A 20026-nucleotide genomic window follows, 5' to 3' on the forward strand; every position below is an offset into this window, starting at 1 on the left:
AAATGGATCGTGTTCAAAGCACACTCTAACGTATCGAATCAGTTCCGAGACATAAATACAATATGCAGTTGATATTGGAATATTGCTACATAAACAAGCATTCTGAGAGTATTGCATTAGCAATACTAGTCCCCTACCGGCAAGTGTAATCTGGTTCCCGTTAAGAATTGAAAATGCCATAATTCCGTCAAAAATTAATGAAGCGGGACGAAATGCAAACTTGTTCTATAAGTAATCAAGGTAAAGCCACATACCAAAAATCAGCTCAATATCTACAAGCGTTTAGAAGAAAATTGCGGAAAACCCTTAAAAATTGAAAAGGCTGTAATTCCGTCAAAAATCAATGAAGCGGAACGAAATGCAAACTTGATCTGTAACTCATCAAGATACACTCACATACCAAAAATCAGCTCAATATCTACAAGCGTTTAGGAAAAAAGTGCGGAAAACCAAGTGGGACAGACTGACAGACAGACAGAGGGACAGACAGACAGACAGACGGACAGACAGACAGACAGACAGACAGACAGACAGACGGACGGACAGACTCAGAGGAAACCTATAGTCCCCTCCGGTTTCACCGGTAGGGGACTAATAAGGGAATTCGTGATAGAAAAGCTGAAGTCATCCCGTTTTTCAAACAGTTTAGTTACTAGTTTGCCATTATCGTCTTTACTCAGAAAAAACATCCAATTGTAAAACAGATGTGGCAGACTCTGTAATGTCTTTTATTTTGAGTTCACTGGGATATATTGGTCAACATATGAATGAAAGTAACTATAATTGTAAATTGATAAAACGTCGTCGATATATCTTAATGTTAAGTTGAAGGCCACAGCTAGAGATGTTTCCGTCTCATTAAGATTTTTCAATACATTCTGCTTCATAGGAATATTAAAATAGGTTTGGCTAATAAAGGAATACATTTATTGCCCATCGGAATTCCAACAGATTGTTTAAAGAACTGGTCTCCAAAGACTACAAAGATATTGTCAATGAGAAACTCAAGCATCTTTGTAATATCAACTTCAGATTACTTGTATGTAGACTTGGAATGACTTTTAACAAATTAATTTTGTAGGTGACCAATCACAAGATATGAAAATACGACTTCCATTTTTTTTTATTCAGGAAGCAGTTGTCTATGATATTAAAAAGCCTGCTCTTTAATTTATTGTGAGAAATGGTTGTATGCAGAGTTGAAAAGTCATACATGTATATGTTTTGATGCTATTGATGTTTGAAAAGTTCTGAGATTTTAAATTTTCCAGAAGTTCTTTGGAGTTTTCTAGAATCTATATTTGATTTACACTACTTCTTGTATATATTGTAGAACATACGTCTGACTTTTCTCCGTCATAGTAATTAATACTTTGGTGAGGAGTAAAGATAGGGGTTTGGTTGGACATATGCTGTAATTTTCGTATGTCGTAAATATACATGTACATGTATATTATATGCCATAAATACTTCAATTTACCATTTAATTCTTCCTTGCACGAACGATAAATCTTTGCTAACAAAGGGCTTTCGTGGACCGGGATGCCTTACCTATAGAAAAAATTGCATTTTCAGAAGCTGATGAAAAGGTTGGGATATGTCCCATTATGGAGTTATATAGCCAAGTATCCAAAAATGTCTTTTTTGACCCAATTCCCTCCCCACCCCCAGGGAACAACACTACATTCATCATATTTTTGCAAGAAGAGTCATGTACATACATGTATTTAGGAAAATGCATCCTTAATAAGAAGACAACTATATATTTTTCAAAAAATAATAATATTTATTTAATAAAATAAAATAAAAAAAGTCGCTGTGGGGTTTTTTTTTTATAGAGTCTTAATTTTTGCCCCCAGGACCGAAGAATGATGTGATTTTTTTTAAATAAAGACTTATGTTTTTATATAATGATTAATAACAACTTCTTTGAATTTGCACATAAGTACAAAATTCATAAATTGATATTGAAAATAAAATGCGATATTCAATAATAATAATTACACATATGCATTTTATCAAGGGCATCCTGTTTAACTTGTATTTCTGAATATTTAATTGTCCCACTTATATAAAAGGGGTAAAAAGATAGCAAAATTGAAAATTCCTGGGTTCATATTCTGGGTTTTTATAATTTATTTTTTCGTCGATAAATTATAAATTAACCGTATAGATGAAAAGTAAGTTTCGACTCGAAAATCTTAGACTCTGTAGGTACAATATTTATTAACAATTATTAGTTTAAATCAACGAAAAATACGGTTCTGTCCTGATTTACCGATAGTAAAGCAGAAAGCAGAAAATCGAGTCCATAATTTGTTTATCATACTTTAGATAGAAATTGTCCACATGTGGCTTTTAAATCATCATGATATATTGAAAACCAAATTGTATTGGTTAATTATAGACATAGGATTTTGAATTTCGTATATTTTGAATACGATATAGAATGAGCCATCTGACTAATTAATTTATATACTGCATCTCGAAATACGAGTATAAATTTCGAATGTTGAAGGAGCCTTCTGGGCTTACAAAATTATTACATTCTAGATGAAATATGGAGATAACGAACAGTATTCAAGCTCAAAAGTCCATTAAACAATACAAATTTTGGAGCAGAGCAGACATCCAAAACATCCGAGGTGGGATCAGGTGCTATGGAGGAGTGAGATTCCCCTGCCGACCGGTCGCACCCTCCCTGTGTTCCTTGTCATGATCGGGAAATAACGGAAAAATCCGTTGACAATTCAGTGTGTAAATAATAACCTAACAATTAGTATGAAAAAAGTCAGTCAGCATTTGACTTGATGACAGATTGTTTTTGCTGACAAGGTCATTGTATCGACCATAGAACTTGCGAAATGTTGACTTCAAACTAGACTGTTGATATTCTTGTTTAAACTTGTTTGTCAATAGCTTGCCTCGTTTTAGAAAATATTAGAAAAAATTCATACGTAGAGCATGAACTTGCATATCGAATGAACTGGGAGACAAAAGCCCCATAAGCAGGTGATAAGGGTATATTGCTACAGAAGTGAGGGAAGTTGACGATTGAAAAATTGAAGTCGTCACATTTATCATAAAGCTTTGTTGTTTGGTTACCATTAAAGTCTTTTTCTTGTAAAATATCCAAATATGAAACAGATGTGTCTGACTCTGTGGTATCTTTTATTTCAAGTTCACTGTGATATATCGAGTCGACATATGAATAGAAGAAAACTATTGTTAATTGATAATACGTGAAGGTCAGAGCAAGAGATATCATTAACACAATTTATTGTTCAATTCCTTTATTCTTTGCTAGGATGTGCAGTTGCTAGAAATGAATAATTTTGTTTTTATTAAACCCAAGGGACATTTTATGTAAAAGTTTATCATCACCAAATGTAAAATTAAATTAAAGGGAGTTTCGCCTGAAGTAATATATTGGTTCATTATGTCCTTCACTGCACGTGAAGTAACCGTTTCCAAGTGTGTCCCACGCGACACCTTCGCCTTGGTGCTCTTTGACGTGTGATACCACCACGGGGTCAGCGGTACTGAGAGCAGATAAATAGTCCATATTATTCACCCTCCAGTAAAATATTGTATTGTGAGTTCTCAAGAGAACCTCGTGGCCGTTGGGAGATATATCTCCTCCCAGTGGATCCTTGTGGGTTGTGGATGGAATATTGAGGGTGCTTGACCTAGTTATCTGGTAAGTAGAAGTGTTGAGAAAAGCCGAAGAGGGAATTATTCCAATCTGTCCAAGGCCACCAGAAACTTTACTTATGAGAATCACATTGCCATTTGGATCCACCATTAATGTTTCGGTGTCTATGACATTCCATCTACAAAACCGATTTTTCTTTGTTGATTTTTTGTTGTTCCGGAGTAAAATAATATTTAACTTAATATAAATTGATAAGCACAATTCCAGGAACTATAATGTACATTTACAGCATTTCAGCAATCACTTATCAAGTTGAGATAAAATTGTGAAAATTGTTCATTACTCAAAATGAAGTGTAGCTATGGGGTTCAAACTTCCATCCCTCAGTAGAAGTGGTTCCTCTACCACATAAATGATCTTTACACTTCCGTCCCCTGAGTGGTCACCAATGTCTCCTATAACAGACAATATCCTACTACTAGTATATTGATAGTAGCAATAAGTCACATCGACTCTGATGGTTATCACTGAATGCTTGTTGGGGAACAAAACAGGCAAAAGTGGGGAGATACGACAGAAACTATTTTTGGTCAACGTGCTCTTTGGATACCAAACTGTGGAGGGAAACTTTTGTTTCTTTACTTTAATTAAAGCAACATTTGGAGGGCACATATTTATCACATTTTTCTATACTTCGAGACATGGTAATCATGAGTAATAAATATGACATTTTATCAGGCTTAAACTCATGATCACCTATTACACGTATGCTCTTTAAGTTAGGTGTTTTATTGTATTAACATGCAATATTTTTTACTGTGAACTCTGTAATTTTCGTGGTGATAGGGTTGTAATTTTCGTTCTTGTCGTGGTTTGAAGAGACCCATGAATTCATTTCCTCCACGAAATGGTCAGGTATGAAGAGACCCACGAATTTTTTTCCTCCTCGAAATGTTAAGTATGAAGAGACGCATAAATTTATTTCCTCCTCGAAATGTTAGGTATGAAGAGACCAATAAATTTATTTCCTCCTCGAAATGTTAGGTATGAAGAGACCAATAAATTTATTTCCTCCACGAAATGTTGATTTTACATACCAGTATCATGTTAACACCTTCACACACAAAATCAAAACTAATCTCTCTGAACCAATATTCTTTCCTCAAACAACGAAAATTTGACCCCACGAAAATAAATGATTTTACAGTAATTCTAAAGATTTAAATTATGTCTCTTGCAAGCATTTAAAAGAGCAAAAACATTTCTAAATTGCAGTATCATATAATCCAAAACATCATGAACCTATTATCCATTAGTATAGCAGATATTATAGTCAGACCTTAGATATTGAAAATCAAAACAGCAATTTTTTTTATGTCCATCCTTTTTTTTTAGCAGATATATCTTCTGAATTGTAAATTTTTTTTCTTATCTATGCATTATCTAGTTAGTCCAAAGGAAAAAAAATCATATTAAAATAAAGTTTTCTGCTGTTTGACATCTGACTTTTTAGTGTGACGTGGAATTTTGTTTGAAGTAACTGGCCGTCAAAAAACAATGGGGGTACTTTCTTTTATCATCTTACCTATGTAAATACAGGGTTTAGAAGGAGCATTAGGACAGACCCCCACGGCGATATCCTCTCAGTCATAATTTCTGGCATTATTAATGTTAAGTTCGGCCAGGACGTGTCCGGAGTCGGCGTCCACAGCAAATATTCTGGACGAGTCCCCCTTGTCATTGTGTGTGTACAGGACACTGGCGTGAACTCTACTAGACGCCAGACCAGAGGCCTCTGTTATCCGGTGGTCACTGATGTCTCCAATGTTGATTCCATGACTAAAGGTAGGGGCTGATAGATATACATGTATTAACGTTGTAAAATTTAAATACAGAAGACACGAGGTGATAAAAAGTTCAGGGTCGTTACCAATTAATCATGACATAGTTACATAAGTTATGTATTATTCTATCTAGCACAGGGTTTTTACCTTTGAATATTTTTTTAATTTCAAAATTTACACATTCTTACACATAAATCTATTCTCTTTCTAGGGGAATGCTTATGTCCATATTAAGAGTTAAAGCAATGCAACTTCAATACGTTTTTTAATTTAGCAAAATAAACAGCAAAACAAGCATTATAAACCCCCATTTTCGCTTGTCAAAATATAATTTTTTTTATTTCATTTTTTACCCGCATCCCCAATTACCCACTAGAAAGAATATTTTAAATCAATCGAATTTAACTTTTTAAAACTTGAAAACTGGATAAAACGAAGTTCAACAAGCAATATTTTTATGGATCAGTTGGAAAAAGAGATACCAACTTGTAGAAGCTGATTGCAATAACGTTCCCACCAAAGGGATCAATACCAACATCGTGACCATGTCTTTGGCGAGTCGATAAGTATATGTAGAGATAAGATGTTCCTCAACATTAATTATATGTACATGTAGGAAAACACTGACCAATGCTATGATACACAGAGACTATTCTGCTCACCTGAGAAAGATCCAAGATGTTACACAAAGAATATTCGTTTTAACAATTCGACAAATTGTTATATCAAATTCACATATATTTTTGATAGGTCCTAAATGGGCTTCCCATGTAGTGTTTTTACGTATTTATTTATTTTTGAGGTGGTACATTAAATCAATAAAAAAAAACAGTTTTGATTTATTACATGCTCCGCCAACTACTGGCCCCAAGACCATAAACTGAAAATAGACTTAAGTCAAAATTTTGATTTTTAATATCTTGAGTTTTTTTTAAAAATGTATTTGCTTAAAATTTTGCAATTTTATATAACATTTAAATTTAAATATATGATGAAAATTTCGTTTCATTATCAAAATTATTTTAAAGTGTTATATTGCTTTGAAATTTTGACTTAAGTCTGTTCTCAGTTTATGGTCTTGGGGCCTGGTGTGTCTCCAGGTATTGTACACTTGATATAAAAAAAAACCGCTATGAGACAAAACAATTTAATGTTCTGTCCGTTTACTGACAAAAAGGCTCTCAAGAATTAGTATAAATATATAATACACAATATGATACAAATGAAATGCTTCACGGCTGCAGGAAGAAAAACTATCACTATTGTAATAAAATCGCCATGAGTTGTATCGCATTTTTTGCGGGGGAATACTGTTGCATGGACTGAATGAAATTTCTTCCGTGATCAGAACGGGATTGAACCCAACATGCGTAAAAATTCATTGTCTTGAATTCTAATCGAAATTTGAATTAAAAGGAATTTCGCCTGAAGTAGTAAATCGGTTCGTTATGTCCCTCACTGCACGTGAAGTAACCGTTTCCAAGCGCGTCCCATGCCACAGCCTCGCCTTGGTGCTCTTTGACGTGTGATACCACCACGGGGTCAGCGGTACTGAGAGCAGTCAAATAGTCCATATTATCCACTCTCCAGTAATATATTGTATTGTGTGTTCTCAAGAGCACCTCGCGGCCGTTGGGGGATATGTCTCCACCCACAGGATCGTTGTGAGTTGTGGGAGGAATATTAAGGGTGCTTGACCTAGTTATCTGGTACGTAGAAGTGCTAAGAAAAGCCGAAGAGGGAATTATTCCAATCTGTCCAAGGCCACCGTGAACTTTTGTTATGAGAATCACATTGCCATTTGGATCCACCATTAACGTTTCGGCATCTATGACGTTCCACCTGTAGAAAGCATAATTTTTCTTTGTTATTTAATTTTGTTCAACTGACGAATTAAAAATCAAGTGATATAAATTAGTAGATACAATTTCAGAAAGTGCAATTACAAAATTGTAGCATTACTAATCAAATAAAGATATAATTGTAAACTGTTCATTACTCATAATGAAGTGTAGCTATGGGGTTCAAACTTCCATCCTTCAGTAGAAGTGGTTCCTCTACCAAGTAAATATTCTTCACGCTCCCGTCCCCTGAGTGGTCACCGGTATCTCCTATAACAGACTAAATGTTATACTACATAGATATATTGGACTGCAACCATGCAGGTACACAATAAATAAAAACGGGAAAATCTGTAACCTATCGAGATAACAATAAGAAAGGAACCTTTTACACGCAAATGTTCTTGTGTGTACATCATAATTTAGACCTTTGTCCAGAAATATCTGACCCATTTTCAAATGCTATAAAGAACATGTACTAACCACCTTAATGTTAACCTTTGTCCAAAAATAACTGACACGTCTTCATCACAAACACTATGAAGAAAATGTACGAACAATTTCGTTTTCTGTATGTCATTTTAATGGAATATTGGCCTTTAATTTTTGAAAAGTTTACACAATTATAATCAAATAAGTTTTATTGTATTATTAGATGGGAATTAGTTATACATTGAATTATGTCCATTATGACCCAAAATTCTATGAAAAACCACAAATATTACATAAAGAAAACGCCTTACCACTACGATACAGGCGACATTCGCATTGGAACTTTGTATACAAAGACAACTATTGCATCTGGTGTGAGTTTGATTGTTTATTTACATTGATAGTTTACAACTAACAACTAAACTAAATGACAAACAAGATGACTTCACCCTTTTCATCGTCAACTTTCCTTATTTATGTAGTAATATTCCGCTATCACCTACATAGGGTGTTTACGTCTCCCAATTTATTCGATACTCAAGAGCATGCTCTGAGTTCGATCAATTTTTAAAACGAAATATTTAAAACTACTGAATGATAAGTTGATATTACAGGGATTTAATCAACCTCGTTTAAAGTCAGCATTTCGCAAATTCTATGGTCGTTATCATGACCTTGTTAACAAAAATAACATATCTATGGGTTGTATTTTGGCTGACGTGTTTCATAGCGACTGTTAGGCCTTTGTCTTTATACTATATTTTACTTCGGAATGTTCCGTCTACCTGATCAATTCACGGCGGGTGTGACCAGTCAAAAGGGGATGTTTACTCCGCCTAGGCATGTGATCCCGTATCTGGAATTTCCAGGGGTCCGTGTTTTATACCCTCTTCACAGATTTGTATTGTTTATAGATTTTTTAGATCGATCACTGTTCCGTTATCTTCACGTTTTTCATTATTTATCCCTTACTTTGGTAAGAGGTAATGATAATGGTTTTTCTTAAAATTGTTTACATGGTACAGTGTTAGAGAATTGTCCATTTTTAAAAATGTTTTTAAAAAATATGGAATATAGGCACTGCACGAAACTCCTAAGAAATGTTAGAAAATATCTGTTCATGTATTCTTCACTAACTGGTATATCAGTTACACGAACAACCTTAATTTTTGAGATAAGAATTAATTGAAATTCCTACTTACGCTCTTATTTCCTGTAAAACCAGGTGTATATAAAACTTGAAAGCTTAGCATTTAATATATAAATCTAAAACTATTATGCAATACACGGAGAGAACTTTAAAAATGTTCTGAGTTAAAAATAAAAAAAAAATTTCCACTTATCACTTTTAAAGAATCAGGTTGAATTTCCTTTAATTATAAATTTTAAAACAACTGACCACCATAGACACCAAAAGTATTCCCTGATTAAGCTGTTTTGAAGGAAATCTAACAAACAGCAAATTTTTTTTAGACAATTACGATCAATTGCTGGGACATTTCAAAAGTCTTACGTCGCCCGCGTATCGCAGTGGTTAGAGCATTTGCTCTCGAGTCGCAGCGTAAGGAGTTGATCCTTATGTCGCAGGTTCGAATCCATTGTGCGACGTTTAGACCGGTCCTTCAAATGAGACCGTATAAACCGAGGTACCGTTTCACAGTAGTTGCTGGCAAAAAAAGATCCCTCACTGCTCAAAGGCCGTAAGTGCTGAGTACAGGTCTAAATTTGTAACCCTCCACCGGCAAGCGGTGGCGTCTCAACAAGAGTGAAAAATTATCAAAGGGTCGTTAAATAAACAAACAAAAGTCTTACCTATGTAAATACAGGATTTTGAGGGTGCATTAGGACAGACCCCCACAGCGATATCCTCCCAGTCATAATTTCTGGCATTATTAATGTTAAGTTCGGCCAGGACGTGTCCGGAGTCGGCGTCCACAGCAAATATTCTGGACGAGTCCCCCTTGTCATTGTGTGTGTACAGGACACTGGCGTGAACTCTACTAGACGCCAGACCAGAGGCCTCTGCTATCCGGTGGTCACTGATGTCTCCAACATTGATTCCATGACCGAAGATAGGGGCTGAAGGATATATAAAACGTCAATTAAAAATGCCAAAAGAGTGAAGGTCGGGGCCGTTACCAATTCAACTCATGATGTAATTCCAAAATAAATTCTACAGTATTCTGGGTTCTTTTCTTCAATATTCTCTCTAGTTTAAGACATGAACCAAAGCCTCTTCAAGAAAATGAAAATTCCAGTCCCATTTGTTTGCTTGTCAAAGTACAAGTTTGTACTATTCCCTGAACATCTTGCTACCCCTCCAACACAATTCCCATTACCCATAGGCAATGTTGAATTCGCTCCTTTGAACATTTAGATCGGGAATAGTTATAAAAGAAAACTTAATAAAGAGTTAAACTTTGGAAGTGGATAGAAAAACAGTTCACTAACTCTGAGTTATAAGCAACTAGGGAGATTCTTTAAGAAGATCGGCATTCTAACCTGTACGAGTAGACTGTAGTAGCAATCCCACCAAAATAGTTAACGCAAAAATCGTGACCATGTCTTTGGAGAACCGATAAAGATATATCATAATGATAATATTTTTCCCAACTTTATATATACATGCACGAGTATGCTCAAAGCATAGTTTGCTCGCCTGATTCACGATAATTTATTTTTGATGAATGCAAAATTTATATTAAACCATATTTCTATTAGTGATTGAAACTTATTCAGATAATCAATATTGACTTGAAACTTGTTCCTGTTAATATATCCTTTTTATTCAAAGTGAAATGTGAAGATAACAAAGTGATCATTCTTTTAAACACTACAAATTATGCCAACACAAACTCCTAAAAACAGAGGTGAGATTTGTGCCCTTGGGGAGTAAGCATCAACCTTCGACCTGTCACATCCGCCGTGAGCTTCTTATTATGATCGGGTAAACGGAAAAAAATTATAAAAATAATGGCCTAACAATTTGTATGACAGACGTCAGTCAACATTCGACTCTACAACAGATTGAATTTCCAAACAAGGTCATTGTATTGATCATAGAATTTTGGAAAGGTTGAATTTAAACAAGATTGTTCATATCCTTCAATCATCAACTTATTTAAAATTAGTCTGCCTCGTTTCAGAAATCGTTCGTACGTAGAACATACCCTGCTTATCAAATCAACTGGGAGACATAAACTCCACTTGCAGTTGATAATGGAATATTGCTACATAAATAAGAGAAGTTGACAATAGTAAAGTTGGAGTCACCACTTTTATTATAAAGTCTAGTGGTCAATTTGCCTTCAATGTCTTTCTCTGGTAAAACTTCCAAATATGAAACAGACGTGTCAGACTCTGTGGTGTCTTTTATTTCAAGTTCGGTGGGATATATCGAATCAACGTAGGAATGAAATTGTTTATTGATGAAACGTCATCTATATAGCAAATGTCGAATAGAAGTCCAAAGCTAGAGACCTTTTCTTTTCATGTAGAAGTTTTTCAATAAATTCTGCTTCATATGTCTGCTGAATGTAATAGTAGGGCACAATTAGCAACCATGGAAATTCCAACAGACTGTTGGAAGACCTGGTCTCCGAAAACTACAAACTCAAGCATCTTTTAAATATCAGTCTTGGAGTACTTGTGTACACTTAACAAAACTTCTAAGTGTTCACTCTAATAAATTCATTTATTTAAAAACTACATGATGGAATATTATGATATTTTCAAATTATTATAACCAATGAGTCTTCTCAACAATTGTCGAAAGAAAATCACTTATCACCGATGAAAACCAATGTCCCGTGACGAAGCTTAAAAACAATAAATCTGTACTTTGCGACACGTGCTTTGTGTAATCAGCTTCTTTTTGTGATCATTATCAATTTTTAACAACTGGTTTAACTAAAAAACACAAAACATGGGCAAAATGACCATTGAGGAAGGAGGGAGAGCCGTTGGAATGTTGATATCTGGATCATCCTTATGACACGTTTTACTACCTTTTATTTTACTGTTTATTTGTCCTTGATATTACTTTTAAGGGAGCCGACTGGGGTTTTATTGTGTGAAAACTACTATAGAGAAACTCTTTAATTTTATACCATATGTACATTACACTGATTTCAGTATACATGCCAAGTTTAGTGAAAATCTACCGTCTGGTTATTTTTTAGGGACAATCTCAAAATACAGGTACATTTACTATAGGATTATATAGGAAAATACCATTTTTTCGCACTTCGGAGCAAATTATACAAATGCTACTATAGACTTTTTGCTCAAATTATATTATTTGATGGGTAATACTATATTGTACATTTTGTGCAAGAAACACAAATTTCTACAGTCTGGTTTCCAGAGAGGGCATCTCAAAATGTCAAAATTCATGATATTTTCCAGTTTTTATAAAGTTCAAGAAAACATGACAGATACCACAGATTTACATAAAAAATAATGAAAATAATTGTTAGATTCTCAATTTCCTATGTTTAAGATTTCAATAGCATATATTTTATACTTTTTGTTTTATGGCATAATTAATGACCCCGCTTAAAGAACTTCGGTTATTCATAACGTCAAAAACACACTATTACGACGTCTATCTACCCATCATTTAAAAAATCGTTTAAAAAATCAGTTATTTAAAAACGTAATTAGATTTTTTAACCTGAGATTTACTAAATTTGTTAATTTTTATAAATTATGTAAAAATAGTTGCTTTAAAAGAGTAAATACGCTTTATTTTACTATGCTGCGCGAAGTATTGCGCAATGAAAACCCCAGTCGGCCTCCTTAAAAATTAACAACCAGTATAAAAATCCATTTAAACACATTTTTCTATAGGTTATGTCTCATTTTTTTCGCCAACTTATCCCAGTTTGAAAGCTTTGGACAAAATTTAACCAAACCGGAAGTGATCTGGATCTTCGTCTGAGGCCAAGGTTTCGCGTCACAACCAGGTTAAAAGATTGTTACATGGTCCTGAACCACTTTAGAAACATTTAAAGCAGCAACTTCAATGGTAAGAAATTGGCAACAAATTGGTGCTCATGGCAGTCCAATATCATCTCAAACAGTCTGAATCATCCTTAATGAGGTACACTTACTTGCGTAACGCCCAAGGATGGTCTAAGTGTTGCCAAAAAAGGCATCTGTGTGATGCACTGGCCTGCCAAATACCCGGATCTAAATCCCATTGAACACATTTGGGACTTTCAAAAGGAATGTCCAAGCCCCCCCCCCCCCCCTCCACACAATTTAAACGGTTTAGAAAGATCCATTCAGTAGGTGTGGCAGCAGATAGATCAACCTCCTATTCAGGAGTACATGGTATCCATGAGAAAAGGATGTCTTGCAATAATTTGAACGAGTGGTGGTCTTACTCCATAGAGATTATTTTATGTAAATTTTCATTTTGAGGGTACATCATGTCCTTGACACTTTGCTTTAAAGTCTGACGAGATACTTACATGAAATTTACGCAACATCGAACTGAAATATGCATCATCAACCATGAATTAAAGAAATTTTTTATTATATGCATTTGTTCTTTATAACTTAAAAAATGTTAGGTGAACACTTAGAAGTTTGGTTCAGTGTATAGTATCAGAATGTTTTAACAAAAATAAGTTTGCAGATAACCAATGACAAGGTATGCAAATTACGAGTTCCATTTTTATAGAAGAAGCAGTTGTCTATGATGTCAAATAGTCTGGTCTTTAATTTATCGTGGGAAATGGTTGTATAAAGTTTATAAGATGTTGAAAAGTCGTACGTTTTGATGCTCTTCATTTTGGTAAAATTTTGTGATTTCAAATTTTAAAAATAGAATTTTCAATACAGCTGTTAATTCGGTTTTTAAAAAATGTAGCTTTCATTGTCAATGTTTTTTTCTTTAAAAAATTGTGTTTATCACGCAAAATATTCTTTTCCTGTAATTTAGAGAGCAAGTGTTGAAGACCTTGTACGTATGTGCTACTAATCTAGTGGTTATGCTAATGATATTTGGGTAGTAATCCATAGTGGTTATGCATAGTGATATTTGAGCATATTGTATGTGTTTCTAGCCTAGTGGTTAGGCTAAGTGATATTTAGATACATTGTATTTACTAGTAATCTAGTGGTTATTCTAAGTGATAATTAGGTATGACGTATGTACTACCAATCTAGTGGTTATATTCTAAGTGATATTTAGATACATTTGTATGTACTCCAGTAATCTAGTGGTTATTCTAAATGATTATTAGAGACATTGTATGTACTTCTAATCTAGTGGTTATGCTAAGTGATATTAAGGTTTGTCCGTCGAAGTGTCAGTTCCAGTGCTTGTCTTTTTGAAGCCGATTTTTTTTTTGTGAGTAGGATGTACTATGATACGGAAATGTTGATAAAAGTTACAAGGTTGTTGTATGTACATAGATGGTGACGTATAACGAATTTTACTTCCGTTACTTAAGCATGGGATACAGTTAATGCACGGATATGGAACGCCGCAGCTGCCTTATGTGGAGAACATTCATTATATGCTGATACTTTAACATTATATGCTGATACTTTGTCATTAGATGCTGATACTTCAACATTATATGCTGATACTTTGTCATTATATGCTGATACTTTAACATTATATAATGATACTTCAACATTATATGCTGATAGTTTGTCATTATATGCTGATAGTTTGTCATTATATGCTGATAATTTGTTATTATATGCTGATACTTTATCATTATATGCTGATACTTCAACATTATATGATGATACTTCAACATTATATGATGATACTTCACTGTAAAGTGTTTTAAAAAATAGGTTAAACATCGGGATCTTCATACTAAAATTCTTTGACAAGAGAAAAAATCCAAAAAAAAAAAAAATGTTTTCAATTGCAAAGTTTTAGTATATATATACATGTACATGTATTGGCAAATTGATGGGACGAAAAGGGATAGGAGGCACGTGTAAGCAGTCTTGAATATACTGGCGTATTTGGAAAGGGGTAGAGAGTAAATATATAATATTAAGAGTGATTTAAACGAAGATAGCTTTGCAAAAAGCGCGTGTACTGTACGAAAATTTAAAGATAGTTTGGAAGTTCAGGACCTCTTCATGGTATTAAAACTTCGCTGTTTTTTTTAAACATCAATGAAGTTACAGGACATCAAAGCAGAATAATACAATTTATAGGGGACAAACATTTGATTCGTTTGGGGGTGCAATTTTATTTTTCGAGTCAGATTATATTTATTTTCATGTGACTACGTGAATGATAGATTATTAATTTTCTAGATGACCAGGTAAAGATTATTTATTTTCACACAAAACAAAAAAGTGTAACCAAACTCGAAAACTCCATTTCTTTGGGGAGAGGGGTGGGGCTACCACCACGCCAAAGTCATCCTAGTACAGATGATTAATTCACATAATATGATAACCCCCCTCCCACGCGTATTGCATGGTCGTTCCGGCCTCAGAACCACCTCATGCAGTATAAATTCATCTATAAGAAATCATATTAAAATACATGTACTTACTTTATTTATTTATTTCTTGCAATAATACATATAATCATGTAACTTGAAAGCCCGTACACACATTCCAGAGGGGTATACAGGATTTCAAGATGGGGGGGGGGGGGTGTTTATTTGATTATTGTTTAACGTCCATCTCGAGAATTTTTCAATCATATGGAGACGCCACCACTTGCCGGTGGAGAGCTGCAAATTTTTTACCTATACTCGGCACTCAGGGCCATTGAGCAGCGAGGGATCTTTTTCGTGCCAACACCTACTGCGACACGGGGCCTCGGTTTATACGGTCTCATCCGAAGGACCGGTCTCCACGTCCCACAGAGGGATTCGAACCCGCGACGTAAGGACCAACTCCTCACTTCGCGATTCTACAGCAGACGCTCTAACCACTGCGCCACACGGGGGGGGGGGGGGATATTAATGACAAAATGACAACATAAACTCAAAAAAAAAAAAAAAAAAAAAAAAGAGTATGTAAGAGCAAAGATTTTCTGTTTCAGGTTTTCTCTCTTGAATATCAAGAACATAAAAGTTTTCTAAAACTTTTCTTTCTTTCAACCTCTTACTTTTTTCCCTCATTTTTTTAAAGACGTACATATACCACACCTATATACTTTATGTATATATATATTTAAAACATTGCTGTGATGTCATGCCTTTGTTCTTGCAGTCTAAAAATTTACCTGTAGCTGTCCGATAATAATAATTAACAGTCCAATAATATATTATCGGACAGCGGTGATAACAAAATCAGACAGTAGTTAAAAAACAACAACTAGAGTGAAATCAAGGTTTAATATGTCCAGAAAACCAAAAAAAGTTAGGTAGAAAAAATCAGGGAAAGCGAACACGAGGAAATTAAGTTGTTAAAAATAGCAAATCTAAGAAGAAGAAATTGGAGTTTTAACCTTCCTCAAAAATAACACTTTCCACTCTGTTTTTTGCCAAGCGTTTTCGATACAGCACTGTGAATAAGCCAATTTAAATCCATTTCTGATTAAAAAAAAAATCAGTCTGCAAATCTCTTCATTTAACGAGGTTAGTTCGCCAATTACCGCACTTTTAAAACCCAAGATTTTCATTATATCATCCAATCAAAATTTTAAATAAAAATCCGCATTTTTACTTTAAATGCATTTTGATGATATCATCCAACACTGTATCTGTATCAATGTCAAACGCACTTACTGAAAAAAATATTCCGAATTATAAAAAAAATTCCTTCATCACCTAATCACTGTCGATAGTTCCTACTACACTAAACGACTGTCATTGAATGAAAGAATGAATGAAACAAGAGTTTACTCACTGCATGGTTTTACTGTCTAAAGAAAAAAAAACTTTCTCTTTTCTTTTGTCTACTTATTAGATGGTTTCAGGTAGAAAACTACTGATGCCTGAACTCCTATTGTGTTATTATCGGACTCCTTTAGGTAACTTTTGGACATTTAAATAGCAATGTTTTAAGTAAGATATATGCCTCATACAATTCTATATGTAAAATTATCAGACTGTTTTCGGCCCTAACGGGCCTCAAACAGTCTGATAATTTTACATATAGAACAGTATTCGGCATATATCCATTACACACACACCCTCTCACTCACCCTCCCTCCCTCTCTCTCTCTCACACACACACACACACACACACATATATATATATATATATATATATATATATATATATATATATATATATATATATATATATATATATATATATATATATATATATATATATATATAGGTGTGGTACGTCTTTTATTGAACGTGGGTTTTCTTGACTGAAAGTGTCAGAATCTTTATTTTAACAACTTTTAAGTGTATTTAAAGTAGATTCAAAAAATTTTATTAACAATCCGAAAGATAAGCCCCTATGATTACACATACATATTTTAAGATACAACGTTAGTTTTCCTTGAAATGATGAATGTGAACAACGATCGAAATGTCTTTATCCACTTGAACCTTTAAAATCCGGCCAAAGAGACCTTATTAGCCGAGAAAAGGCGTGCATACGTCGAACAACCTGCAATATTCCATCTTAATAAAAACTTCTCACACATTCCACATTCTTTTAATACATGCGTTTTGGACGATCCCGATTTTCAACCTTTTTTTAAAGCACCATATAGTGAAGTATCATCATATTATGTTGAAGTATCATCATATAAAGTTGAAGTATCAGCATACAATGTTAAAGTATCAGCATATAATGACAAAGTATCAGCATATAATGACAAAGTATCAGCATATGATGTTGAAGTATCAGCATACAATGTTAAAGTATCAGCATATAATGACAAAGTATCAGCATATAATGACAAAGTATCAGCATATAATGTTAAAGTATCAGCATATAATGACAAACTATCAGCATATAATGACAAAGTATCAGCATATACATGTAATGTTAAAGTATCAGCTTATAATGTTGAAGTATCAGCATATAATGTCAAAGTATCAGCATATAATGACAAAGTATCAGCATATAATGACAAACTATCAGCATATAATGACAAAGTATCAGCATATAATGTTAAAGTATCAGCATATAATGAATGAGGCAGCTGCGGCTTTCTATACACGGGATCTATGTAAGTACTGCAGTATTGACTAACGATCAGTTCTCGGACAAGTTTCTTTTCTGCATTGACATGCACCTTCCTCCCGTGAATTGCTTGATATCAAACAAATCTTATATGTACAGAAACGGCGCGTCATCAGTAACGTCTACATAACTATTATGAAACGCCGGTAATAAAAAAAAGTACAAAATATCCGCCCGCACCCCTGGGATTTTCAACGTTTTCAAAGGATGAATCGTTTAAACGTCCAAATCTGGCCCCCCGATAATTTACAAAAAATTAAATTAAAGATTTTCTACACATTTTTGCCTCAATCTTTCCATCAAACATTGTAGTTTATTAATTTCAATTTCAATTTTTACTTCCTTGCACAGTAATTAGGTATTTATGTGACTAATATAGCAGGGGTATGTTGTTTACATCGATTTCTCATAGACTTTAGGCCACACCCCCATTTTGCAAGTCCATTTTTTATATGAGCGCATGGATGTTTCAAGTTGTCGTAAATACGGTCAATGTAAAGAGTTATACTAGTCATTTACATTCATGAAAGAAATTGAAACAGTCTTGCGCTCATTTGTTATTTTCCAAAAAAGGTGCAAAATCACAGGTGCTTGTCTCCATAGTAAAGGCACCTTGTTTACAAATTTCAACCCGTCTTTGACCTCATGAATAACAAAGCACTGAACACGTGACTCAAATCTATTCACTTCCACGCTTTGAGCACACCTATGCGACATTGTGTCTACGAGCTATCGATGGTCAAATCATTTTTCAAATGGGTAATTAAAATTCTGGGAGAAAACTTTTTTATGATTAAGATGTGTTAAGATTTTTGATTTATTTGTCATCAAACGGTATTTCAGTCGATTTTATTTGATTTTTTTCGGTATCTATCAATTTATATTGAAGTCCTGTAGCATATAGCTTGCACTTACTGCTTGTGTCTCATAAATACAGAATTTTAAAATTTAAATTACTGTGGGTATATATTGTTCCTTTGGCCTTTGTCCCTAAATATACATCAGTGCTCCGTTCATTGACTTGGAAGATATGAAAGTTTTTTTTTCAGTTAAAACTGTCATTAATTTTATAGTCCGTTATTTGAAAAACACCAATTCATCATATCTTTAGAAAAATAAATTGTTTGTTACAAGTGCACAAATGCATACTTCTAATAGAAGAAACCTTCAGGGAAAGAAATTGAAGTACGGAGCGCTAAAAAAAAAAAAACAAAAAAAACCCCGCCTTATCGGATGAAAAGGCACTGGATGAATACATTTGCACAAAAAACACCCCTAATTTGAATAGAGGGAAGCTACGGTTTCTTCTGAAGCAAATGCTATAACTTTTTACATCGGCACAAAATTTCACTTTTTTTTGGCAGATCATGTAAAAAAAAAAGTCCATGTTCGCAGCTATTTTTAAAGCATAATGTTTCAAAGCAAGAACATGCATTTGTATGACCCTTTCACATGTCCGATCAACGTAGATATTAGTAAAAAAAAAAAAAAATCAGTCGAATGAAAAAGGGCTTTAAAAATACTTCGGGGTGATTTATTATTTATCTTACTACAGGGAGAGAGTTTATTAAAATCAAAAAGTATAGGAGTGGATTTCGACAATTAATGAATTCCTAAATGAGGAAGATCATATTAACATGTCTGGTATGAATAAACAGGATTTTTGAAACAATGCAATTTGGACTGTACAAAGTACACTGACACTGATATTTCTTTATCCACCAGCGATGATACTGACGTTTAATTAACGTTTAAATTTTCACTTTCTTAACTATCTATTTTTTATACACCGAGTGTAGTTTTATGTCATAATTCAACCGCCAACATGTATTTGTTGTAGCACTCGGATTTTGCAAAAAATTATATTATATATATGTATGAAAAATTTCTAATTATGTAATAAGCTTGAATGGATTAATTATCTCTTTTTTCAACAACAACAACAAAAAAAAGTTTCTTTAAAGTATGAAAAATAGTGTATCCTTCGTTATACGTTTCCAAATTCCATTGTGTACTTAATGTATAAATAATTTAACGAATTTCTAGTAAATCATTTCAAATACGACTCGTAAGTTAAGCAGAAAAAAAAATCAAAGTTAAGCCAG

The 20026-nt window shown here is 33.8% G+C and overlaps 1 protein-coding gene and 1 pseudogene across 1 annotated transcript; both read right to left on the reverse strand.

Moving 5' to 3' along the window:
• Positions 1-3400: 3400 nt before the first annotated feature.
• LOC133186496 (uncharacterized) lies at positions 3401-5681 on the reverse strand (annotated as a pseudogene).
• Positions 5682-6907: 1226 nt separating this feature from the next.
• Positions 6908-10115, reverse strand: LOC133186497 (uncharacterized). The gene is made up of 4 exons (XM_061321732.1): positions 10112-10115; positions 9585-9851; positions 7499-7610; positions 6908-7341 (listed from the first exon to the last, which is right to left on the reverse strand). Exons 1-4 carry the CDS (start codon positions 10113-10115, stop codon positions 6909-6911), a joined length of 816 nt encoding a protein of 271 aa, XP_061177716.1. The 3' UTR covers position 6908.
• Between the last annotated feature and the right edge of the window lie 9911 nt (positions 10116-20026).

The sequence above is a fragment of the Saccostrea echinata genome, unplaced genomic scaffold (genome assembly GCF_033153115.1).
Source record: "Saccostrea echinata isolate AGI-Se365-2 ecotype Australia unplaced genomic scaffold, CSIRO_AGI_Sech_v1 ptg000014l, whole genome shotgun sequence".
Taxonomy (NCBI): domain Eukaryota; kingdom Metazoa; phylum Mollusca; class Bivalvia; order Ostreida; family Ostreidae; genus Saccostrea; species Saccostrea echinata.